Source organism: Phalacrocorax aristotelis, chromosome 1, assembly GCF_949628215.1.
Source record: "Phalacrocorax aristotelis chromosome 1, bGulAri2.1, whole genome shotgun sequence".
NCBI lineage: Eukaryota > Metazoa > Chordata > Aves > Suliformes > Phalacrocoracidae > Phalacrocorax > Phalacrocorax aristotelis.
Genome location: NC_134276.1, coordinates 157,395,249 through 157,421,502, shown reverse-complemented (window position 1 = coordinate 157,421,502; position 26,254 = coordinate 157,395,249). Strand labels below are relative to the sequence as shown.

Sequence of the window (26,254 nt, the reverse complement as noted above, 5' to 3'; positions counted from 1 at the left end):
GCACTCAAATGTATTTGCAGTAAAGAGAAAGGAAGATAAAATTGGAGGGCTTTTTAAGTTTGTATAGACATGTCACTGGCATCCAGCAGCATTTGAAGGCCAATTTAATTCAGCTCTCTTTGAAGGTAGACTGCAGCCTCACTAGTCATTACTTGAGACACAGCTGTAGACCACAGCCTTAGTCTTGGTACAAGTGGGGCTACCCAATTTCTAGCAGCGGTGAGACAGGAAAGCCAGGAACTTGAATGGTGTTTTCCCAAATTACTTTTTCTTTTTTTCCAACTAGACATTTTCCTTTTGTAAAGTCATTCCCTCTTACCATGATTTTAGTTGTGTCTCAATCTCAAATCAAAATGAACACTTACTGAGAAAAGATCGTAAGTAGGTTCAGGCGGGGTCAGCGCAGAAGAACTTTCGTATGAGGGGTTGGTGATGTTTGAAGGCTGTGACTTGTCCAGTGATGTTACGTCAGTGTCATCTTTTGACTACATAAAATCACACAAACGTGCTTAAAATCCATCCTCCTCCTAACAGCGCATTAAGTGGGGCACTTAAGCGTCACTACCGACTGGTGCAGTGTTGTGACTGAACTGGCTTTGTCATCTAAGTCAGTGTCTCTGGGCATGGATTGTGTCCCAGGCCCTTCTGTTATCTCTGGTCACTTAACACTTGTACCTTTCTTCTCTCCCTTATTATTTTAAAGCCTCAGCAAAGAATGGGAGAGGGTGTTACTCTGGCATTGTGCCGGCAACAAAATGTACCTGGTTGATCCTGAGCACTGTCATTGCAACTATATACAAATACAAGCATTTCCCCCGTCTCATGGCTCCTGATTTTGTTTCTAGAAGACAATTCATGTTATGCAGGGTCTAGAATAGGAAGGGGTTTCTGGTTACTTCTAGGTAGACTCTTTTAGACTGATTTTTGTGTATTTTGGAACACTTTTTTTGTTATCCCTTGTCTCTGAGTAGCTCGGTCGTTGCTGGCTGGTTTCGCATCATCATGATACTACATGAGGCTGGCAAAGTTAGTTAAGAGAAAGCAAGCATGAGAGCCCATCAGTATAAAAATTTACACTTTTCAATCCTGACAATCATTTCAATTTGCTTGACTTTTGAATCTGTCCTTTCTCCTATCAAACATTACAACCTCCAGAGCAGCAGAATTATTAGGAATGCCACAGAGGAAGGGGAAGGGAACAGGTGCCCTTTCAGTGGTTGTAATTACCTGCTTCCCTAAGGGTGAGCTTTCTAGTGAGACAAAGACTTCTACATGGGTGCTGTGTAGTTAAATAAGCTTTTGGCCAGTTCATGGTGTTGGAAGTGTCTGTGAGAGCAGGAGCCCATTGGGCACCCTGGAGGGAGAGGTGTGGGGGAGCAGTAGGCAAATGTAAGCTTGTGCCCCAGACAAGTGTGTGAGCCTTCCCCACTTTCTCCATGTTTTAGTCTGAATGATTCAAGTGGGAAGCGATCAGGAATGTTTCTAGCTTAATAAAATGCAGGGAGAAATTGGAGGCTGTGAGTTTGGGAGGTGCGGTGGGTCTGGGGTAGTGCTGCCCCTCTCTGCTTTGTGTTCCCGTCTGCTGCCTACCTTGAAGTGCTGGAAGCCTGTGTTTCTCTTCCTGAACCTGAGGTAAGAATATCCGATAAAAGCCACAATGCCAGTAACCAGGCAGATGCCGAAGAATATTCCTGTCCCAGTACTAGCATGGAGAGGAGCCTGGAAGCAAAAGAGAGAGTGAGCGAGCTACAGTGTGGGCACTAGTTGCCTTCCAGCACCCAAGCATATGCAGTGTCCCTTTAAGATATGCCCTAGTCCTGAACATGAACTGCTGTTGTGCTCGAGTTTCCTGGTACATGATCCCTAGAGATGGTTAAATATGACCTTTTGATAGTAATTACAAATTAATTTTTTTCAGGGTGCTGGCCGCTGGATACTGGCTGTAGTACAGTTTTATCTTCCTTATGTCCTTGAAGTTAGAGTACGCCTAAGGGATCTTTTCTGGTCAGGTTTTTCAAAGTAGCGGCAGAGGCTGGATGAGGCTGAAACCTCACTGGCCTGAGGAGGAGTGAGTACCTATTCTCTCAAACAGCTTTGGAAACCTGTGCCACAAACCCCAGAGAGCTCTGCATGGGTTCAAGGTTATTCCCTGCTGCTTTGTACGCTGGGGAGGTTTTGGTTATTGCCAGCTATTGGCAGCCATACCATCCTCTGAGCCCTGCTTACCAGGGCTCAAACCAAACCGCACCTGAGACGAGGCCCATCTCATTGCTGGTTAGAGGGAGCGCAGGCCTGTGCAGAGCGTGTGCAGGGCTCGGCTCTGCAGCGGCCCAACACCTGCCTTCTGTAGGTCACAGAATCCCAGGTTGGAAAGGACCTCAGGGATCATCTAGTCCAACCTTTCTAGGAAGAGCACAGCCTAGACAAGATGGCCCAGCACCCTGTCCAGACGACTCTTGAAGGTGTCCAACATGGCCGAGTCAACCACTTCCCTGGGGAGATTATTCCAATGGTGACTGTCCTCACTGTGAAAAATTTTCCTCTATTGTCCCAAAACATTGCAGTGCCTTTAACCTGAAATCATCCTTCAGTCGAGCAGGTAAAGTGCCAGTCCAAGTACCTGTATGTAACAGCTTACAAATATTTTATTAAACATGAAGGACTGAAAAATATTATATCGTGATCTGGATTTAATCTAAAGGGGAGGAATGCCTCCAGGCTCTGCCTTAGGTTTGCTTTCTGCAGCTCTGTGGCCTGATAGACTGATATCATGAAGGTGACTGGCAGTTTTGGGGTGATAAGTTTGAGGGATCCCAGGGCATACAGCCACTGAGGCTGCAGTCTCCCAAAAGCACTGTGCTCTTTGCTGGCAATCCGGGAGGTGAGGAGGAGTCTGGAAACGCATATGCTCTTACTCTAGCTTTTCCATGTGATGCCCTAGCTCCATGGCCTCCTGCCTAGAAAACAAATCATTAAGCTTACCCTGGCAAAAATAATCACATTGTTGTCTTAATAGATATGTTCTCTTCAATTAATTTTTAGAAAACAAAGTAATTTACATGGTGCAGCTGGATAGCTAAACGTTAGAATATATTTAGTTGCCCTCTAGCATGTGAAAGGTATAAAGACTATGATATCATGCTGCTGCAGACTGGCAGAAATTGCCTATTATTTTGAATAATTTTCAGGCAGTAATTTACACTTTTACCCAAGTGTGTAATTTTCTACTTGTGAGGATTGTAGGCTGCAAGGCATTTTTGTGAACAGAGATTGTGCAGGCATGTTACTGAGCTTCTAGGAACAAGAGGGCTGTTTTGTAAAGGAGAAAGGGTTGCTTAGAACAAAATGAAGGTGAGAAATAGGGTATCGATAGGATTAATCTTGTGGACCAAGAAAGTAGCTGGCTAGCCACTTCCAAAATCAGAGCTGGGGTGGATGGGCTGTAAATATAAGTGAGGCCCCTCCAGCACATGGAGAGAAGGATCAGAATGAGTTATGCTGATGGAAGGGAAGGTCTTCAGATTAAGTCAGTGGTGGGTCTTCTTACCCGGTCAGCTTGAGCCTATGTTGGGCTGCCACAGAGTGCCCTGCGCGGAACAGAGCTGGGGAGCGTTAACATTGCACATCTGAACACTTACTTTGTTAAGGAAGACCTTTTGTACTGGAAAAAAAGGTGCTTGCTGTGCACCTCTCCCAGGGGCAGCTGGGATCACTTCTGTGAAACATCCCAGTTGCGCTGCGGGTGAACAAAATGTTTTTTCCTCCCTTTCGTACAAAGCAGTAAACTTTACCGGTGGGAAATATATAGAACAATGTTCCTGCCTCCCTGCTGCTGGGCCTTGTACCATTTTAATTCCCGCTTGAAGCAGCGCAGCTGCTAACTCAACTTGCCTCCATGGAGAGGACGGCACTCCTTTCTGAACAGTGCTCTTCTGCCATGCACTGTTTACTTTGGCCTTTCTAATGTGAGAGAAAATTGGATAACTGGGACCATTGCAGGGATTCATGCAGGCAAAAAATATTTTCAGAACACCTTGTTGCTTTGGATAGGAATGAATGCAAAGCCAAGAGTAAAAAATTTCCCTTAGAAGCTTGAAAGATATTTTTTTAAGAACTGAAACGGAGCTTTATCAAACCTCCATTATAAAAACAAGCTCCATTATAAAATGGAGATTTTATTTTATTTGTATAAAATAACTGTGGGAAGAACTTGTTCAGACAGAAACATTTTGAAAAAGCTTCACTGGCACCTTGTTCTCAATTTCTAATTTTCTTTTAAAGTAATCTTTTAAGGCAAAACTGCATATATGGGAGGGGAAACTGGGAATATATGAATGTCGGCAATGAGTTTGGGATGATATAAGCCACAGCCACCTCCCACCACCCAAAAAAAAATAATCACTATGTACTTACATGTGCTGGTGGAGCCTTTAAAGGCTCTGAAATGACATGGATTATCCCATTGGAAGCGATTATATCCCACTCAACAATAGCACTTCTGTCCACGTATCTGATCTCGCTCTGCCAGGAGAAAGAGGAATGAAAGCTGAGCTTTAACATTCCTCCCTTTGGGACTGAAATAAACCTTGAGACTATTTCCCCACCTCAGTTACTGACACACAGGAAAATCACATGGTGACTTACACCGCTGCCTCCCTGGACATCAGCCTGGGATGGTCCCAGGCTGGTCATGGCTATCCTGTGCATGAAGTAGCCATCATCATTACCTGCATATTGCCTTCAGGCATTTTTTTTTTTTTTTAAAGTAAGTTTTTTTTGTGATGTTTGTGTAATTGCCAAGCTCTGCCTAGGAGTGTTGTTATCGCTGCAGCCTGCCTCCATTGCAGCTGCTTTCTGTGCTGAGGATGCCACTTGCACTGGGTTTGCTGGCTTGAGAGAACTGGGCCTGTACTGATAAGGAGCTTCTGCCCGCAGATTATTTGGTGGCCTAGCATCAGGGAGCTGGAAGTGGTCCCATTTGGCAGCTCATCAGGATATGAGAAGGGAGAGGGATGGGATCAGTCATTGCCACCCCAGCACTTCTCTAGACTCTGCTGATAATGGGAGTCATGGGTTCATGGGTGTCTGTGCTATTGCAAACTTCGCTTTAAATTGCATCCTGGCAAAATGGTTTCTCCTTGGTGAGCAGAACCGGGAGCTGCTGCCTGCTCTTGCTGCTGGCACGAGGTGGTATGCTGCTGCTGCTGGAGCACACATCAACTTTCTGTGCCCAGAAAAGAAGGGTCTTAGCTGTGATGGCACTGCGGAGCGGTGTGGGAGTCCCACCATGTCCTCCTCCCTCTCGCTCACCCCTGCGCTGCCCTGCCAGGGTCCTGGGGAAAGCTTGTGGGCTCTGAGCTGGTGTGCTGGGACGTGATGGGTGCTTGGCTGCCTGGAGCACGTGAGGAAAGTGGCTGCCACCTCTCCTTCCCACACTGGCACCCCACTGAGCTTTACCGCAGCAGGGAGACTTGGGGGGCATGCTCAGGTCTTCCAGGGAGGAAGAAAAGCTACAAATTTCCAACCAGCTTTGAGGGGCAGGAGCAAGATTTGTGTTAATGGGCTCAGAGTGTCCCCTTGGCAGCTTTTAAAGAAAGGAGGATTTTTTTAAAGGAGAATCTCTTCTAACTCAAATATCAGGTCAAAGTGATCCAAAAGAGCTCCTGGCATGCTAATGAGTGATTCAGGTAAGCCTCGTGCTGGTGCACCTTATCTCTCTTGAGGGTATGCTTTATTAATGCAGTTACTGGGTTTGCAGTATAGGGTGGTTTTAAAAATGTAAATGGCAGTTCTCATGCCAAAGGAGTTTCTCCTGAAAGGGGAAGGAGGGAGGAAGCAAAGGCAACAGGTGGGTCATTTGTGCACCTCTTCCTGTAGCATCTATTTCCTTCTTGTTGGTGTCTGTGAAAATCCCACCCCCCATCCCAGTGGCATATTGGGCACTCAACTTTCCTTGGGTCCAGTGTCATTTTCTAGAGCACATTTTAACTGCAAGGCCACAGGTGCATGGTTTCTTATTTTCATTTTCAGCTATACTGCATCACCCACAACAGAGTCCCAACCTTGGTCTCGAGGGGTTGCTCTCACAGAAGTCATTTGAGATGCTTGGGCAGTGAGTATTTTCTTAATTAAAAATGAGAAGTTGGGTGTTGTTTTCAAAGGATGTGTTCCCCTAAAATGTCAAAGGATACTTTCCATTTGCAAAAAGGACATAATTTTTTGCATTTAAAATACAGTGAAATAATAATGAAAATGCAACCCACTGTTTTGCCTGCTTTAGCTCTCAGCAAGGCTGTGCTGTTGTCTTCTGCCTCTCCCAGAAAGTTACCAAGAAACCTTGCAAAGGCCAACATCTTTCTTTAATGACAAGCTGTTGCTCTCATCTCTCCTCCTGTCGCACTGCCATCTCCCATAATCCTACCAGGCTGAGAGAAGGGTTGAATCAAGCCTGTATCCCCACCCTGCTATTCCTGCAGGCCACCTAAACAGCTTCCTTCAAGTTCTGCACGTCAGAGCTTGGCCATTTGCAAACTTGTAAATCTGAAGTTTGCCAGCTGCTATCCTGCTGTCTCTGGGCAGGAAGGAGCCTTCTGAAGCCAGCCTCTCATTGCTGCCCCCTATAACCTTGCCAAATTGCTCTCCAGATCAGTGTGTCACCCGATTATAGGGTGTAGCATAAGCACGAAGATAGGAGATTTATCAAAAGGGTACCTGTTCAGCAGTGGGGGCTTGATGTTCCTGGCCCCTGGTGTTTGTAATGAGGAGTTTTTCCCCTAGACGAGTTAGAAGAGTGGTTCCATTGGTCAAATCCTCATAAAACATTATGCTGGCATTAGATAAATGATACTCGATGTCTCGCCCGGAAAGCGTCTGCAAACGAGAGGAAAATAGAAGGAACATTAACTGATCTCCTTAATCCTCTGGATTTACCGGTAGGCTAAGTGCCTGTGACCTTATCCCTCTTTGCTATTAATGCTGCAGCAAGTACAATATGGTGTAGAGGCTATTGGACAAAGTGGATACGAACAGTGGGACGTTCTGTCCCTGCTGGTCTCTGACGGCTGCCTGCAGCAGGCAGTACCTTGATGCTGGTGGGACAAAGGATTTTTCTCTTCAGTATGATGACCTGAAGTGATAAACCTCAGAGATATTCCAAACAGCTTGAAGATGCAAGCCAGGGCATAAACCCATGTGAATTGTTTGAGACAGTGTTGGAAGGGAGGGAGGGATAAGCACAGAAATAAAGCTAGGAACAAATGTCTTTAATGTATTTGTAGGAAATACCGAAGCTGTGCTTTGCTTTCTTCAAATAACTGTGCTTGAGGTTAATAAACCAGAGAAGGCTTCATCTCAGGCAGACTCCTTTACAACTGGGTAACTAAAATCCCTGATGGAAAAGTCTCTGTAGTAACTTGAACGCTTGATAACCTTACACTCCTAACTACAGAAAATAAATGGAAATTATGAATGTACTTCTTGCAGAAGCACAGTTTAAGCTATGTGGGGTTACACAGAAGTCATGTCATATTAAGGCTATTTTTTTTTTAAGACTTAAATTTCACCAGGATACAGAAACCCATAAACGTTATTGAAATGAGGAAGGAAAAAAGAAAACAAAATACTGACCTCATTTTCCCTTAACCCGCTATCGTTTGGAGCAAAGAGAGTGGCATGCACTGACAGGTCTGTGAGGTACCGCAGGAACTCTCTCCCCTTCCTAGAGCTGCTGGAGTAAGCCATGATGTCCTAGGCAGAAACAAAATCCAGCTTTACTAAAGAGCAGTTGTGTGCTCCTGCACAGGGAGCTGAAAAGATGAGACTGGATAAATAATGACAAAGAAGCTTTATGTTATTAGCCATGAAGCAGCTCTGGAGTGACATTACAAAGGAAGTTTGTATTCAAAACCCAGTTTTAGCTCCTGATTTGATGAGTGCATCTTAAACTGACTTGCAGGAGTTGGGCCCTTGTTGTCTGCGAGGCTACCTATACATATAGTGCCTTTCTGAGTAGTGGCAAGAAAAGGACCCTTCCATCAACAATTCAATAAAATTACAAAACTCTACTCCTTGCGATGCTGAGAAAGTGAGGGGCAGTTGTCCACACAGTCCTCTTTAAGCTAAGCTGTGGTAGCGTTTAATTTCCAAATAAGTTTTAGAAACCCAAATCTTCTTTGGAACAAGTAATTAAAAAACTCAGTAAGTTCCGATTCTGACGGTGCAGATGTAGACTGCTCCACCCAGCTTTGCTCGTGTGGTCTTGTTACCTGCTAGTAAAGCAAACACTGAGATACAACCTGGTGGCAGAGCCTGCTTTGCTCTGCTCACCCAACCAAGCAGCGTGCCAGCTGTTGGCCATACCGACAAGAAGTTTGTCAGCGTTGGGAAGGACGTCAGCACTTGCAGCAAGTTCCCGCTGCAGGAGAAGCCGTCTCCCACGTAGCCTGGCTTGCAGGTGCAGTTCACCTCTGGAAGGGACAAACACAGACAGCTGCGTAGGCAAATGCCCTTTGCTAGAAGGCTTTAGGTTGTCCTGTGCCTGAAAAACAGCTTGTAGGCAACAGGTTTTGTTTTTTTTTTTTTTAAAGTTAAAAAGAAGTAGGGTCTCTTGCACTGGTATCTAGCAGCCTGTGGCTGACCAAAGGAACTGAAATCTGGGCTGCTGCTCCCCTTTGTGCAGAGGGATGCAGCAAAGGACCGTCTTACCTTTCTCCCTGTAGCAGAAGACATCCCAGGTTTCACTCAGGTTGACTCTTCTCCCATAGTCCACAATGCCGACGTACCCGGAGCCGCAGTTTGGGGAGGAGTAGGCAGTCGGGTAGCCCACTCTTTCACCATCTAGCCAGCCAGCAGCGCACAGGTGGTACCTTGCCTGCAGCCGGCACGGCCGTAAAGAAAAACCATTGGGGGAAGAGCTGGGTGATGGGGCTGGGGTGCTGCAGAGGAAATGGCCAATCCACCCCTGGGACCCTCAGCCAGCACTCAACCTGCCAGGCTGAGGGTCTGAGTGGGCTCTGTCCATCAGTCCTGCAGCCTGCCCTGTGCTGAGCTCTGGGCCAGGGGGATGCAGAGAGGGGGCCCTCCCGAAAGTCAGTGGCTCCCCATATGGGCCAAGAGAGCCTTTCCTGGGAAAAGCTTCCCTGACCCCAAAGCTGGGCAGGATCAAAGGTGGGTGTGAAAGTCAAAGGGGAAGTGCAATCCCATTGTGTACAAGCTCATCTTTTGTCAGTGTGGGAAGGGCTGGCAAACCAGCTCAACACAGAAAATAAATCCCTGGGAGCACTGGAGCCAGACCCACTGCTGACTTTGCTGCTTTGAGGGAAATATTTAGGCTATGGGGTGCAGGGAACATGTGGCTCCGGCTGCAATCTGAATCTCCTTGGGCAGCAGAAGGAGGTTTACGTGCTGGCTGTGGTTCAGCCTCACATTTTGCTAAAGATGTCTCTAAACAGTGAGCATCTTTCTTCCTTCCACAGATGGGAAGGAGCCAGAAAGGCGCAGTCAGTCTGACCCACTCTTCTAAAACAAGTTTTACAAACCCAAGATGTGATGCTCATCCCACTAATGTCAGCCATCTGTTGCCTATATACACACTCAAGGAAAAGAATATGGAAATGGCTCTGCTAAGGTAACAGCCTTTGGGGAAAAAATTCCTGGAGCCTTACATTAAAAAAAAAATTAATCTAAGTATAATTCTGAAGCATACATTGCTTTAAGAAGTGTTAATAATTAAAACTCCCATGAAAACACTCTGTAAGTGACTTTACCGTCTCACCCCAGGATCACTGGAAACAAGAACTTGGCAACTGGTTTCAGTGCTGCATGAGCAGGCGTGAAACCAATAAACAGTCTGAAAACTGCTCCCTGGGGCACAAGGGAAGGAAAGGAGGGAAAATGAAGCGGCTTAGCACAGAGCAGCCCCTTGCTCTTCCTTCCCATATACGCTGTGGCTAGGTCCGCTCTGGGGATCTCCTCCCACAGTGAGGCTACCTCACCTTCTGCGCATACAGCAGCTGGTTATACGTAGCGACGGTGGCTGACTCATTGGCACAGGCCTCCTTCGCCTTCTCGTAAGTCATTTTGTACTGCCCTTGTGGGGATCGTAGATGGAAAACCCCAACTGTGGTATCTGCAAAGAGAGAGAAGAACCAGCTCCTCCTGAGGGGGTTTCTGTGTCTGCATGCAGTCAACTGTGCCATACAAATACCTGTGAGTTTTGTGAAATGTAGTTAGGACAGGTTGATCCCCTATGGGTAATTTTCTTACCTGGAATGCCCTCACCTGTTGCTTCATAAATCTGGTATTGCAAAGTATTTAAGCACACGTTCTAACTTTGATCATGCTTAAATCTCATTTTTTCAAGGGGATATAGGTAGACCACTGGGTGAGCATACAGACACAAGGAACCCGGCTTCACTGCAGTGGCACAGAGACAAGGATGTCCCCGTGCCATGACATGCACGGTGTGCCATCCTCACCTTGGAAGTGGAGATCGGCACAGTCAGCATCGGGGTGGCACTGCCCGTTGTCTTGCAAACAGCGGTCAAGAGGAAGCTGCATCACTGAGCAGTTCAGCCCATCACCAATGTAGTTATTTTTACATTCGCACTTGCGTTTGTCCTGGTCAGAGATAGAATAAAAAAGGCCAAGCCAAGTACTTAGCTGACATAAAAGTGTTTTTTCAAGCAACGTTCTTAACTGTTGGAAAAATTTTACTTGATATAGCCAGGAATGGACAAACAGGAAAGTTGCTACTAACATGTGATTCAACAGACCGCAAACTCTGATGCTGACATTTATTTTTCTAAGCAAAACGTGTGTGTGCTTGGGTGCTTTGCTGAATTCATACCAAAGCATAATTCCATCCACAAAGCTAATAACATTAATTGGAGAATTATATCACACGTAATTAACAAAAATGGATGGCAAGCCAATCAAAATGATACTTAAATGACAGGGCACGAAAGGAATTTAGCAGTCCATTGATATTAATAAATTGAGAACTATAAACCCAGCAGGAGTTGGTGACACCCAGGCATTGTGATGGCTGGCAGCTGGAATGGATTAGCAGCAAGGCTTTTCTACATGGTTCCTGGAAGACACATCAGGCAATCCACCAAAATGGAACGGACAGGTGATCCCGAAAGCACCAGGACAAATGCTGGATCAAGTCACCGGCACAAGTTTTCCTCAACAACATTGACCGTGTGGGCCAAGGAATTTGTATCATGTGGCTGCAGAGCTTTTTAAGATGAGTCTGGCCCTATGTTTAGGTACAAAAATATATTCTATTTCAATGCAACAAACTCCCATTGCAAATATGAATATCTAGTTAGGGAGAGCTAAGAAGGGGACAGAAAAATTACACATGAAAAATATCCCATCTGCTGTAGTACCCCTTCCCCTAGAGCAAAGATGTCAAACTGTTTCTCACCCCTCAGCTGAAAGGATACCAAATTGCTGTGGAAAGTAGGTTGGAGCTATGTAAATGTTTTGGAAAACAGGGATTTTGAGAGGTACGAAGTGTGATCCAGCCAGAGAAAAGACTTCTGCTGGCACGAGGACGAAATGCCTCGGACTTCCCTCATGGTGACTGAAATCATTCAACTTACAGGTCCTACGACAGTGCAAATGGCATGCTCGTGGCAGCCTCCGTTGAACCCATCAGCACAAGGATTTATTGGAAGGCATGTAAAGCCGTCGCCTTTGTATCCTTTCTTGCAGTTACAGAAGACTTTCACCCCGAGCTGTGTGCATTCGGCTGCCTTATGGCACCCGCCGTTGTTTTGTTTGCAAAGGTCTGCAGCTGCATGGGGGAAAAGAAGACAGGTGAGTGAAGTCTACTTTTAAAGAGGATGTTCTTCACAAAGACAAACCACCTCCAGATTTTTAAGGCACACTAAAAATACTAGAAAACTTGTCTGGGGAAAAGACTGCTTGAGTTTCCTGAGCCATTCCTGAACTTGTGCAAAGGCTCTGAAGCCCTTGTCAGGATGTCCTCAATTTAAGAGACATGGCACCACCCACCAGATGTTCTGCTTTTCCTTTTGGAGGCCTAAGAGAGCTGCTATTTCAGGGACTCTGCTCTGGCCAGGGTGACTTCGGAGGATGTTTCCTCTCCCCAGAACGACTGTTTCTGCAGTGATGTTACTGGGGAGCTGCCTTGCCTAAGGTCATCAAAGAAAATCCTGTAAGTGAAACAATAATGAAAACCCTGCTGTCTCCAAAACCTGACTGAAGTGCTTCTTCCTCATATTCCTTCTTGGTAAAACCTGGTGAAGACAGCCTCTTGCTTCAGAAAGGAACCTGATCTGTATATATCCTAAATTTGTTTCACTTACTGCACTGTGGAAGCTGTTACGTTTGATAGCCAACGTTTCATACCAGACAGTAACTGTATGCAAGTGCACGTGCAAGAGGGGATGGCCTGCTTTCTTGCAGCAGGCTGTGAATGGGAGAGGGAGCTCACCTGTGCACGTGATCCCATCCCCGTCGTAAAACGGCTTGCACTGACACGTGTTGTTCTCCATGCAGACGGCGTTGGCGGAGCAGCTCGGGGAACACACTGGTCGCAGAGCTGTGGGGAAGGCAGAACAGCTGGGATGAAAGTGCTATTTATATTGCAATGCTCTTGTTTCATGCAGAAAAAGAAACCCTCATAACAGGCTTGCTAACTGGAAAACCTCTAGGAATACTTTTTTGATTACTTGGCTCTTGGGTGATACCTTCCCCCAAGAAGCCCAAAGCCCCTCCACAGGGGAGGTAGGCACTCATATTCCCATGTCACAAAGGAGGAGACAGGGAGGGTGAAGGGACTTGTTCTCAGTCCAGAACAGTGTCCCTTCTCTTTTGAGGGCTTCTGATGTAATTAACCATTTTTCTCTCTTCTCTATGCACTTGAATTGCAAGTGCTTTCAACCCATGGCTCCACGTGACAGACTCCAGTGAGAGGAGGCAGAGACCTAGCTTGGTTTCACACAGCCGGCCAGTCCATCCTGTTTCACAGAAGCATCGTCCCGTTCCTGAATATCCTTCGTCACACTGCCCATTGGTCTTGCATTCGCAGGCTGCAAAAGGAACGCAGAGGGATCGTTTACAGAGCTGCCGCTGGGAAAGGGAAAAATCTTTCCCTGCAGAAACATCACCTATACTGTCAATTTAGATAGAGTAATATTTAGCAATTATTCAGATAAATCTAACCTCATTGTTTTTCACCATGAGGCCAGTCAAGCAGTGGACCAGACTTCCCAGAGTGGTTGGGCAGTCTCCATCTTGGGACGTTTGTAAGCCCCAGCAGGATAAATCCTGAACAACCTGGCTTGAGCCCAGGACTGACCCTGCTCTGAGCAGGGGGGTGGACTGGGGATCTCCTGAGGCCCCTTCCAACCTGAATTATCCTGTGGACCTGTGATTTTATAAGTGGCATTACTTCAGTGTGCCTGAAATGAAAATGGGTATTGATCTGCATTGTGGTAGAGTAGCAAATTTCACAAAGGACTGTGGTGGGAAGGAGTTAATCGCTGAGCTGAAGACCCAGCCTGATCCTGTCCTAATGTGTAGTAGCTGCGAGCTGTGAGGAAGCCTTTTAGCCAGAGAGACGCAAGGTGTACAGAGAGCGTTTTATTGCTGCCTGGGAGAAGGACTGTTTGAGTAAGGAAGCTAACCTCATGGTTAGTGAACTTGGCTGTAAAACATGGGCAAGTTACCTGTCATGTGTTTTTTAGGTTTTAGGTGTTTTTATGACTAAAAGCTTCTGGATTCTTCTTGTTCCTTGGGTAGGGTGTTACTCCTTGTGCCCTGCAAGCTGAAGCATGAAGGGCTGATTCAATCTATAGGTGATGTTTTTTCCCCAGTCCTTGGGCTCTGCAATAACTTACGTGCTGAGTCCTTCTTAAGGAATTACTGACGTCTCCCTGTTTTATAATGTAATGAAGTAGCATCCTTTCTTGCTTTATCCCTCTTCCTGAAATAGTGTTGTTTAAAAAGGAAAATAATGTGGGATTGGGGGAATGGATTCTCTGAAAACCTGGTCCTGCTGAAAAGGAGTTGTCATCCTCTGACTTTATTTCATTTAGCCTGGTTACATAATTTTTGGCTGATATAAATACCTATTAAAAAGAAAGGGCTATAAAACTTTCAGGTTAGATACCACAACTTGAGTTGCAGACTAACAGCTCATGCAGTTTATGCTATAGTGTGCTATAAAACGGATAAACTGTAGGTAAGCCTAATCCTGAGCATTGGTGTCCAAGTCTGCTGTCTTGCCTACACTGCAGGGGTATCTAGTCTATAGCCCTCCATCGTATGTGCCTCATGAGCATTACAGGTGCACATGGTTAAGATAGAAGAGTTAATATTGTAGCTTCCCATCTGAAGGCTTTATGTTGGGAAAGCACATAAGTTTAAAGGGCGATATCGATCCTGGTTCCACCTAGTTCACACTTAAAACCACAGTAAAGTGGATTATATTAGCAGTTTCTTGGCTGCTGTCCCTCTTCGCAAGCTGCCTTTATCTCTGACCTTTTTCTTCTCTTCTGCAAAAGCAGTGCATGACCTTGGCCTCCTGCAATCCTCAAGGAACCACGTTGCTAAAATGCTGTCTTGCCTCTTATGGGGATGGGGGAGAAGGCTGTGCTGTAATTGAAAACACTTGTTAATGGAGGTTCTATCTCTATTCCCTGTTACTTATGCACCCTACAACAGTAGGAGGAGCCCTGCAGAGAAAGCTGCATAAGCCTCTGCCTCCATTGCCTTCTCCTTCTCCCTTCTAAGAGCTTGTGGCATCCCTCCATGTGATAAGGAACTTGGGGAAATTGTTGGTGCTGAAAGTGGAAAGCATTTCCTCATTTACTGAAAAACTCATCACTGACAAAATAGTTTAGGCTTGACATGAGCAATGATTTGGAATAGTAACTTAAACATACGCCTGCAGCTGGAGCCATATCTGCCTGGCAAACAGAGCTCGCACGAGGTCCCATTGAAGCCACTGTCACAGTGGCACTCTCCTGTCCCGGTGTACCCATCGTTGCAGAAGCCGTGGTTATTGCATGGGGTCTCTGGGCCCCCTGGGCAAGCTGAAAGGTTTTAAAAAAAAAAAAAAGTGGCTGTTTAGCTCAAGTGCATGTTTATTCATTGTCACAGTTTGTTATTTATTGTTCTGTAAAAATCCTTGAACAAGGGAAAAGCCTGTAAATGCATCTCTGTTGGGGTGTGTAAAAGCAGCTGACTGTAAGCCTCCTGCTCTGAATTCCTTCATGTACTTTTACAGCTCTCATCAGAAAGTTGTGGACTCTTCCAGCCCTGGGTCTGGATGCTGTTACCTGTGTGCTTGTTCGTTCAGACCCATTGGTGAATGGCACAACCCAGCCGCTGCCCAAATCCAGACTTGCTTGTACACCTCCATGTGCCGGTGAGCCCAAAGGGCAGCTCAGGCTGGGCTGCCCAAAATTCCTCAGGACCCCCATGTGTCTGTTTGCAAAATTCAGACAGGGTGAGCTGGCAGGGTTACATGTCTCTGGATATGTCTGCCAGCAGAGATCCTAACCCAGATCCTGACCCTACATGCCCTGGTGAGAACCTCAGTAACTCTCCCCTGTGGCGATGGCAGGTGAAGGAGCGCACAGTCTGTTAGTGTTGGCTAGCAAACAGCTGGAGATAAAGCTTCCCAAACTGTCCCACACCTGACCTGACACCAGTGGTGTGCGTGCTTGTAGGTGTCTGAGGAATCATACACTGTCTCTGGTGTGTTCTGGTATTACTGCCACAAACCTGTTGCCTGTTTTTGTGTTGGAAGGACCTTCAGCTGGTGACTGATTAAGACTCACTAGGTTTGGTTACAGCAGAGCAGTCTGTACTCTCCATAGCATTCACTAGTTGCCACTAACATCGAGTTTAAAACCTGATGTAAGTGTGAAAAAGAGATTATTTGGAATGGAAAAGCAATAATACTTTCTGTTTAATTCAACTCTTGCAACAGAGTTCCCCCATCTTGCAGCTGGTCTCTCCTCATGCCCCCTACCCCAGGTCTCACAGCTCAGCCTGCTGGGCACAATGCAGCTGTGCTTGGGGAGGCCACGGGCCGGCGGCCGGGAGGGGGTGCGAGGGGTGTCCTACCTTGGCAGTCTGGCCCAAAGTATCCCTTGCAGCACTTGGCCGTGTGGATGACCATGAAGCAGTTCCTACGGCAGCCATCCCTCCACATCCCATAGGATTCGTACGTGCACCAGTGGATCCCTTCCTAGGCATCGCATGTGCCAGCACGGGGTGGGGGTAGGGGGGAAACACAGGAAGATGAATGCTATGTCGAGGTTTGGAGTTTTTTCCTCTTTAAATCACAGTTTCTCATGTACATTGAATCAGAATGTGATGTGAGAAGCGTGCAGGTGTGGGGCCCCCACCTTCACTTTGATTCCCAATTTGCTAAGCACCGTTAATGAGGATGGAGGGGCTGCTCTGAAGTCAACCAAAGCACTTGCTACGGTGGCTGCTGTGTGAGATAACAAGCATCCCCCCACCCCAGTGTCTGGATGTTTGCCCAGGGACAGCTTTGTCCCAGAGGCTTTATGGCATCTCTTAGCAGTGGGGTCTCACTGTTGAGGGTTCTCTTTTTAGTTTTTCAAAGCCACTTATTCTAGTCTCCTTGTGTATAGTGCAAAGAAGAGCAGGCTAGACTGCTTAAATGCAAGATTCTAATATATTACCTTTGGTTTTGTCCCTGGCGGGCATTTAGAATTACTGAAACAGCTAACACAATGGCCCTGTTGCACAAAATGGAAAAGAAAAAAAAGTATATTAAAATAATGGCAACAAAAGGCTATTTAAAATGGACAAAAAGTCTGTTTTATGAGAGCAGCAAATATGAGCAGAGAAGAATGTAGGCTTATGATGCTTGAAACAGATTATAAGAACTCTGGAGAGAGAAGAGAGAATGACAACAAAATAGTTGCATTAATTTAGTGTCATGAAATGCAAGAAATTAGTTTTGATGCCAGAATATAAGTTCTGGAAGAAGAAACTTTGCTCTGGCTTTAAACAAGGAGTGAAAAGATGGTGGATATTCTTCAAACAAATATTGACATGGACTGCATCAGATCTGGATGTCTAATTCACAGTAGAGGTAAATGGTTAATTGTCAGGAATTGCTAACCAGAGCTAAGGAAATTATATCTATTTCATTTAACAAAATAATGAAAAAAAAGGTTACTCGAACAGATGGGATACATAAGCGTGTTGGTTTTATAACTGAAATATAAATTCAAATAAGCTTTTTTAAGGGCAACTGCATTAAATTCTTTTTTGCTTCTAGGTAATATTTTCATACCTTTGAATTAAACTGAAGTAAATTTGGTCTTGAAACCATTTCAAAATGGGTTTCAAAAATTCCTGTTTGTGGGACCCGTCAAAGTTCATGGAGAAAACTTCCTCCATGCTAATGGTGCCTGTTCAGGTGGTTAATGGATATTTCTGTGAAAGCAAGAAACGTGAGAGCCCGAGAGCCTGGCTAACAGACTAGGCAGTTCTCCATTTTGTGACCTTATTACCCTGTGCAGCCAGGACAGCAGCATTGATCGTTTGAAATTGGGAACTTTGTAAATGCAATCTGTATGATCAAATTAATAAAGTGAATGTGTATTAATTTAAAAGCATGGTAGGAAGACCTGTCCGTGCTCAAATTTATGCTTGCATTTGTAAGGTACTGTTCTTATTGAAAACAGACCAGGGCTCGCTAAGCTGGTCTTAACTGAAGCCACATGTCCTGTAGTTGCTTAGTGTGGATGCCGGATTTCTGTTGTGTACCTTTCAGGTGTTGTGCTGCACTTCTTAACCTTAGCTCTAACCAGTGCAGCAGATGAAGCCAGCCTGAAGTGGTAGGACTTAATCTCAGTAGTGCCAGAACTGCTGTGAGTGTTGCCCTGGTCTCTGTGAGGACAAGGTTTGACCCTCAGGCTGTGTCTTTGCCAGGGTGGAGTACCAAAAACGGGGACTGACCATGAAATCCACAGTGAAGAAGCTGTCGCAGCGTCCCCCTAGGCTGGGGTCTGTCAGCAGGCAGTCAATGCCGTAGGCGATGCCCCCGTCGAACTCCAGCTGCCGCTGCACTATCTTGCACTGTCTGTCGTTCAGGAAAAGGGCGCCCTGAGAGAGGATTTGAGGAGAGAGGGGCATGACAAGTCACGAGCCAGTCTTCCTGGGGGCCAGGCTGAATCCAGGTCCTGCATGGGTGTTAGTGATAATCCTCCCTCTGCTCTAAACCAGTCTGGGGACCTACAGCTGAACGTAATAACATCACAAATGGTCAGATCTTTTCCCTTTCCTGAAGGGGACAGAGTATGCCAGCCCTATGTCCACAGCTTTACCTTAGGCACGATGAGGCTTAGTCACGTATTCAGAGGCAGATGCTTGCCAGGGGTGATCTGACACATTTCCAAAGAAAAAAGTGCCATTGTTCTGGTTTAACAGGCTGCATGCATGCCTGCAGTCTTAGGTTGTAAGTGCTTACAAACCCAGGTTTGCATGCAGATGCTGCACGAGGTTTATGCCAAAGCCATGTTCACCTAAATAGTTTTCCATCATGTATTTCATTGTAGAAGAAGTTAAAATGTGCTTGTATTTCAGTTTTGAGGTAACTGAGAACTGTTTTGAACAAAGAGCATCTTACAACAGAGAAAATGACAGCTCCAAAGAGTCTTGCAAACCATTTAGTTTGCTGAATTTGCTGGGGTGGCTGCCCCAGTTTTGTGGCTGTTGGCATGAACTGGTGAAGTCCAGCTGAGTTTCAGTGCTGTTGTCCCTTTCTGGGGGCTAGGACAGGCACAGTGGAGTCTGCACGAGTGGATCCTGCAGCGGGGCAAGGGGTAAGTGTGCTGGTGGAGTGAACACTTACAATCTCCCTGTTATCCCCACAGCTAACACTCAGGTTGGAGCCCTGCAGGGTCTTCAGTGAGGTGGAGCTTGGGAGCTGGTAGGCCAACACCTGGGAAGGAAACAGGGGAACTGTATGTGTCGGGCTTGCATGTCTTGGCCTCGGCAGTGCTCCTAAAAAGCAAGGGCTTACCGCAGCGTCACGGACAATGTGGAATTTGAGGTACTGCACCAGTTTGTCAGTGTTGGACTTCTTGAAGAGGAAGTCCTGCTGCTCCTGTGGCAGCCCACGGATAGCTGCATCTGTGGGCCAGAAGAGCGTGACGGGTTTGTGAATAGGATCGTTGATCAGCCCAAGAAGGTTGTTCTTCTGCAACATACCAAAAATTGGGGCAGAGGATTAATGCTCCATCTAAAATGACATTCACTCCATAGGGTCAATGTCTAGTATAACTGGGATGAATTGGCCTGTGGGCTGCCTTGGTCACCAGCCCACAAACACCCTGATTTTAGAAACCAGATACCTGAGTTGAGCTGCCCAAGTTGAGTTACGTGACTGAATTCTCAGAAGTGCTTCATCACCCAGGGCTGCCCCCTGAGAACCAGGCTGACAGCTCAACTTTGGGCTCAAGCAGTCATACTTGGGTCAAACCTTGGCCATGGAATTTGACATATGGTAGGACAGAGCTGAGTGGGGAGGGGAAAGGTGGCTGCAGGTCTGCCTGACATGCCCCCATCTCTGTGGGACAGGGACCACGTGGTGACCAGGGCTGTCGTGTACTGTTGTGAGCTCTTTGGCTCCACCGAGCACCATCCTGCCAGTAATACCATGTGCCACGTCTGTGCTTTTGCCTTTAAAAAAAGGTGTTTAAAACCTTTGCCTAATGGCTATTGTCTCTTTTGTCCTTACCTCTAGCAAACTGCTGAACAGGATGTATCCATGTTTGGCTGCAACCATTTTAAGACTTTCCTACAAAGAAAGGAATTTCAGTAATTTATCTAATAAATACATTATATCAATATTTTAAAAACAGATATTAACTTGCTTTCCCCTGTAAGTCACTTTTTGTTATGAAATCAATGCCACTGTAAAAGCCCAGTGCAGAAGTCCTCTTATACTGTTCTTAGTATAACTGTAAGTCATGAATGGATGTTAAATACAATATTTAACTTTTTCAGCAGTGTCAAATGATGTTCGTATAAAGTCTTTTTAGTGTCACGGGGTTTTTTTGTGACTTACATGATTTATATATCTAACAGTAACTGTGAAAAAGCCCTCGCACTGAGAATGGCAATGAGCTGCACATACCTTCTTAAGGGGGAAATCCTGCATATGTGATGGGACCAGAATTTGGTTTATGACGTGGATCACACCATTCGTGCCAACAGCATCGCTGAGTATAATTTCAGCTTTGTTGTTCAAAACCAGTGAGTTCTGGAAAAGCAACAAAAACATGTTTTCTGTGGGACCTTGTAGGAGGATGAGGCTGATGCCAAATTCCTTTGATATGGTGACTTCAGATCATCCTTTCTTTGCAGCAAAGAGTAGCTTCATTTTTAACAAATTGCCCTTTGGTTTTTCAAACTCTCATCATGCTCATAAAGCCAGAGTCTGAGGATAAAATAACTTACGTCAAAGCAAGGGTTGTACAACTCCACTTTTTGCATAGCAGATAAGTGCTGAACGCTTCAGCTGAATCGGCAATCTTCTTTTAATGTTATTTATTTTTGTGCATCAGAGGAGGAAAGGGAACCATTCAGGTTTTTAAAAAAAGCTGGATGAGAGCAGACTTTTTCATTATTCTGTCCCTTGTCTCTTCATGCTTTGTTACCTGAGAGTAGCTGATGTGTATTGGGTCCCCGTGGAGAGAGGTGATGTTGGTCATAGTTGTCAGGTCATTGTACAACAGACTGGCACAACCCACCATATGGTACCGAAGGACTTGAGCCATCACTCCTTTGGCAATCCAGTCCTTGACCTGCAGCAGAAAGTGGAGGAGTTAAGAAGCAGTTGAGAAGGCACCTGAATCTAAAAACTCATATCCAGCTCACCAAAAACTTCTGGCCTTCTTACTTACTCGTGGGTCTCTGTTTAGTACGTCTGTGCGAGGTACAAACAGAGTGAAAGGGCCAGGGCCTGCAATATCTCTGATGGACAAGGCCTGCCAAATTTAAGAGGACAAAGCAGTAATGAGTCATTAATGCACGTAACATCATGCAGCGATGGGGACAGCCCTGCTGAGTGGGAGGCAGTGACCACACCCCCGTTGCTGCTGCGTGTTGCGTTTCCTTCCCTGCAACGCAGGGGTGAGGGAAACTCTCTTGTAAGGTGTGGACTTTCCTTCCCAGCCCTGTCACCTCTGCCCATGGGTATAAAATGGAAGATTTTTCTCTCTGCCATTTTGGCTTATAGCCAAGTCTCCATTTCCTCTGCAGTAATGAGAAGAAGAAGAGGGAAAACTTGCAGCAAACACTAAGAGTAGGGAGGGTGGAGAGGGCTATGCCGTCCTGGGCAAGGGAGGATGAATAAACCCTTTCATCTTGAGACAGTCAAGAGTGGATATATGTATGCGTTTGCACATACATTTAGCTGATACATGGCTGCTTGTACCTAGGAGCAGATTAATTACTGTTAGAGGGAGAAATGGACCTGGGGTATTGCAGGCACTCTGTAATGACCACTGACAAACTTAAATAAGAAAAGAGCTCTGCTAAAATGAAAGGAAACCATTCGTCTACAGTAGCAGAATCAAAGCTAGAATATGAGTCTTTGGACTAGCAGGCCAGTATACAGATTTGTGCTGCCCTGAGGCTTGAGGTAAAATGAGAATTACTACTGCCAGTCTCCAAAAAGCAGTGAGAACTTGTGGTGCACATTGACTGTCTTGCAACACACGGCAGCATCCTGAGATATTTCAGAGGGGCAACTGGAAACAGCATTGCAGTTTGGAAATGCAGCACGGGTAGTAGAACAGTGGTATTTGCTTACATCAGGCTTCATGAAAGACGTGCTGGAAGATCTCAGACTGTGAATGTGTGAAAGCTCCAGTTTTATGCCTGGTCTGGAGGCCCTATGTTTCCCTGGGATCTTGGTCTTGATCATTAATTCTCTAGAGGTTTTAATGGCAGTTGGTATTTTAAATCAGAGCATCTCTGATATTAGTGACTGGTGATCCAAATCCAGTCCCAATTAAGCTGAAAGATGTTGGTACATGCCAGCCTCTTGCCTGCTCCCAACCTCTCTACACACTTGAAGAAAAAAAAAAAAGAGAGAGGAAAACCCCCTGAGAAAACCCACTCAACCTTTTCTTACCTCTAAGTGGAAATAAAATCTAGATGTATTGGAGTCCCTGAGAAGTTCCTGCAATCAAGAACAAGACTTTGTAACAGTGGTGCAAATGCAAGCGACATCTGTGGAGTGCAAACAAATGGAGCACTCAGACAAGACAGGGAACTTCTGGTTTGGAAAAAATGCTGCCCGCCTAAACTGCTCCTGTTCTGTTCTTACCTTGCTCTATCAAAGAGCAGGCTTCTCTGAAACCTAAAAATACCAGTATTAACTCCCTAGTACTGCAGTCATAGCAATTGTCCATCTGTTGTTTTGGTTTTTTTTAGGCAGGTAAGGTTATCTTGCAATATCCTGTTCCTATTCCTGGATTCTTGGACTGGGATTATTTCAAATTCTGGAGTAGATTTACCAATTTGTCCAAGAGAAAAATTGGCTTGTTTCAAGAGAGAACCATTGTATTAAATAACTATCTGAAGAAATATAAGGGGCAGCAAACACATGCAGCACTTTACCTGGAAGATATTGCCTCGACACTTAAATCCATCCCCAATGTAGTTATGTTTGCAGGTGCAGGTCCTTTCTGTCAGCTCAGTGTCATTACAGATGGCAAATTCACTGCAGCCTCCATTATTCTTGTAAGATCAAAATTGAAATATTTAATTCCTTCATTGTCAGGTGTACAAAACTATTCTAGTTTATAACTTTTTTCCCCCATGTATATAGCTTAGAAAGACTTAAACCCGACAGCTTTTTGAAACCAGATCTTGCTGGAACTTCTGATGGTATATACTTTCTTCCAAACAATAAAGAGCATTTAAGGTTCATAAGAAATAACTCTTTTATGCAGAGGATGTAGTTTCGATTCCTTCCTTATGTCTGCAGTTCTGGTGCTATAAGGATCCAAAAGATTTCCAGGTAGGTTTCGTTCTGGAGCTCAGGGATGAGTCTTAGCTGCTCTGCCAAGGCAGCACTGAAGTACAGTGAAGGGAAATATTTACAGCTGAAATCAGTTTTATGGTGCCAGGAGCCTGGACTTCTAGAGAAGCATCAGCATAGGACTGTCTATTGTTCTTTGTCTGATGGCCCAGGCCAGACGCACTGGGGATCTGCCACATGTGCTCTCCTCTAAAACGTGTCTTGTCCGCCCATGGGTGCACCACCAGTGTGACCTACGGCTTGGAGCAGTAGATGCACCTCACCTGGCCACCTGCTCCAGGAAGCTCTCTGTGCTAAGGGAAGATGTTCCTCATCCAGAAGCAGTATGCTGGGGTCCAGAGCTCTGCCCAGTTATCGCCTCAGTTTGCAAATACATTTCTATCTTGGACTTGAGAACAAATCAGGAAAAACTGAGAAGCCATCTTATTTGTCTTTCCTTGTGCTTGTTTCATGGTGTCCTTTCCCCTGCTGGTCATCTTGGGGATCCTTTCCCATGGGCCATGAGTGGGAGCATAAGCTCCTTTGGGATCTACCAGTGGGGCCTGACTTGACAGGCCATAGTGAGTACTGGCTGTAAGTAGTGGGTTTGGGTGCACTTGCTATTTATTTGGCTAGCTTTAGGTGAACTGTTGGCAATCTTGGATTTATCATAGCTTCCTGTGAAGCGGTGTTGCAGAGAAGTTTGGCCATGGTGAAGCCAGATTAACCTCTGGTCTGACCTTGATGCTTCTCAAGACTATCTTTTTTTAATATATAATTAGCCTGGCATAATTAGTCAAGTGGAAGCAGAGTTGCTGGAACAAGGCATAGGAAAAAGCAAAAGCATCCAAAATATAGAAAGCAGTGGCTTATAACTTTGAGCTCCCTTCCTCCAGCTTCTGTTTTGCCCTTGCTCTTTCATCTCTGCAGCCTTTCAAGGTCAGAGAAACTCTGCTGATAGGCCAGGCTGGGAGGGTGAGAATTATTGTCACTGTGTGTGGAGCACAAAGGATTAACGTGCATGGGAGAGTGGATATGTCCCTGCTGCAGCTTGCCAAGAAGCAGAGCAATGCGGCTGGTGCAGAATACCATGTTGCTTGCAAACACGTGGCTTGCAGTGTGTGAGCTAGTTCGTGCGAAAAGAACGTGGCTAATTCTCAGCCTGCAGTGATAAGTGACAGACAGATGAGGAATGCCACGGGAAACCCTGTGTTTTGTGTTGTAGAGGGAAATGATTTCTGTGGAAAATGCTTTTTATTTCTTTTTGTTTCATTTTTTTTCTTTTAACCTCCCCATCAAGAGAGGTTTCCATTCTTCTCCCCCATCTCCTGTTTCACTGTTCACTAACCTGCCTCTACTGCAGTCTGCAGCATTCCTATCCTGTATGATGCATCCACAGGGATGCACTTGGAATGCAGCCTACATGTGGCCGTAGGGGCTGCAGGGCTCTGTTCTTTGCCCCATGGGAGCTGTGCCCTGGGTAAGCCTGCAGGCTGGGACCTCCGCTGGAAACGTCTATGCCAGGGAGCCCAGGCACACCCAGGCCCCTGAGCCTGGATTGCCCCAACATGGACTTCACTGGCAATGAGCCAGCAGTGTGAGGACTTGATACTTTGATTTGGCTATAAAAATTTCAGACTGAGAAGAGGATGTGTATGCTGACACTCGATCACTTCTCATGTTCAGGCTGCACAGATTTGATTCCAAATCACACCAGAGGCATTAATGACAGGATAATATTGAAAATAAATAGGGGGTTTGATCTACTGTAGGCTATTCTCTTTGTTTCCCAATCACCTGGCTCCTAGAACAGCTAGAACTGTCCCCTGAGCATCAACAACCTGAACCTCTGATTTTTTTTTTTTTAAATTACAGGTAATATGCAATAGGTGACACTTGTCCCTTTTATCATGGTATAATGTCCAATGATACTATCACACATAATAATGAACCAAGCTCTTTAACTGTCTTGCTTAGAAGCTGTATTTTTTTCCCATAGTAACTGAAATGTTGTCAAATCCTCTGGGTCCCAAACACAAATTTAGATGGTAGCTTTTTATATGAATTCTAGCAATGACAAAAAAAAACTGCTGAGAAGACAACTTGCATTTTACCACTACAGACTAGTTTCTGATAGTCTGTTTCTAGACTGTGTCTCTAGATCTGAAGTGTTCTGTGGGGTTTTTTTTTGTTTTTAAGACTCAGTGATGAGCTCAGGACCTCACTTGTGTTATGTCCGGGAAGAGCCCTGAATGCATGTGTAGTTTCTAAATCAGTGACAGCACTAAAGAGTGTACTGAACTAAGCACGTTTAAAAATTAGTTAACATAAGTGGATTCTGGGCCTAGAAGGTCCCAGATCTACCCACCTGACTTAGCTTTGAATGCATACAAAGCCCAAAAGTGTAACCATTAGAACAAGACCTTACTTTCCTTAAATAGACACTTACTTGTGAACACAGAGTGATGTATGTGCATCTTTTACCATCTCCAGAGTATCCCTTCAAGCAATTACATACTGCCTGCAAAGCAAAAACAGAAAACATACATGGAAAGATGTTTGCCTTTTTTCCGCACACTTACATTAATTTACTTTTTTTCCAGATTTCATAGTGATATGCTGTACATCATCTCTCCTGCAGCAGTTTCTTAGCCAGCATGAGCAACCATAGACTGAGGAATAACAATTTCCAAGAGGCTCTATCTGCCCCTTCTCTGCCTATCCATCTCTTGTCTCTCCTCTGCTGTCCTGGTCATTTGTAATGACCCCTATGACACCTGCACACATTCATCTTGCTGGGAAAATGGGCTAAACCACTAATTTGTTTCCCTCATTTTATTTGCATAGGCTGGTGTTCCCCTCTCTTGTCTTCCCTTCCCCTGTGGTTGGTTTTTTTTTAATTTAAGTGATTAAACATATCTTCAAAAAGCACTTGTCCTGATGTTACTGACAGCTTCCCATGCAGTGGTAATGCATTTGACACTTACATCATGATTACTCTGTTTTGCACTTGCAGTTATCACTATGATGAAAAATTAACATGGCTGCAGAGAAATTACTTGTCTTCCCCTCCAATTCACTGCTTAATGGTTTTCAATTTAGGATTCACATTTAGCATGTAGGAGATAGAAAATTCAAGGAGGTGTTGGCAGCAGAAATAAAACTGATAGGCAGTGTAATAGCAGTGTTTTC

The 26,254-nt window shown here is 45.3% G+C and overlaps 1 protein-coding gene across 2 annotated transcripts in view; it reads right to left on the bottom strand.

Moving 5' to 3' along the window:
* STAB2 (stabilin 2) overlaps positions 1-26,254 on the bottom strand; it is an 89,147-nt gene that overhangs the window by 1,852 nt on the left and 61,041 nt on the right. For both annotated transcript variants that reach the window (XM_075075020.1, XM_075075029.1), the window contains 25 exons: positions 25,512-25,583; positions 22,660-22,779; positions 22,172-22,219; positions 20,937-21,020; positions 20,691-20,837; positions 20,168-20,293; positions 19,769-19,828; positions 19,052-19,228; positions 18,881-18,970; positions 17,986-18,132; positions 16,698-16,754; positions 16,111-16,234; positions 14,922-15,071; positions 12,960-13,064; positions 12,467-12,574; positions 11,610-11,803; positions 10,476-10,617; positions 9,993-10,126; positions 8,704-8,869; positions 8,359-8,465; positions 7,627-7,746; positions 6,712-6,870; positions 4,414-4,521; positions 1,591-1,719; positions 366-485 (listed from right to left, as the gene is read on the bottom strand). In XM_075075020.1, the coding sequence (XP_074931121.1) occupies positions 366-485; positions 1,591-1,719; positions 4,414-4,521; positions 6,712-6,870; positions 7,627-7,746; positions 8,359-8,465; positions 8,704-8,869; positions 9,993-10,126; positions 10,476-10,617; positions 11,610-11,803; positions 12,467-12,574; positions 12,960-13,064; positions 14,922-15,071; positions 16,111-16,234; positions 16,698-16,754; positions 17,986-18,132; positions 18,881-18,970; positions 19,052-19,228; positions 19,769-19,828; positions 20,168-20,293; positions 20,691-20,837; positions 20,937-21,020; positions 22,172-22,219; positions 22,660-22,779; positions 25,512-25,583 (2,994 nt within the window). The remainder of the gene's footprint in view (positions 1-365; positions 486-1,590; positions 1,720-4,413; positions 4,522-6,711; positions 6,871-7,626; positions 7,747-8,358; positions 8,466-8,703; positions 8,870-9,992; positions 10,127-10,475; positions 10,618-11,609; positions 11,804-12,466; positions 12,575-12,959; positions 13,065-14,921; positions 15,072-16,110; positions 16,235-16,697; positions 16,755-17,985; positions 18,133-18,880; positions 18,971-19,051; positions 19,229-19,768; positions 19,829-20,167; positions 20,294-20,690; positions 20,838-20,936; positions 21,021-22,171; positions 22,220-22,659; positions 22,780-25,511; positions 25,584-26,254) is intronic.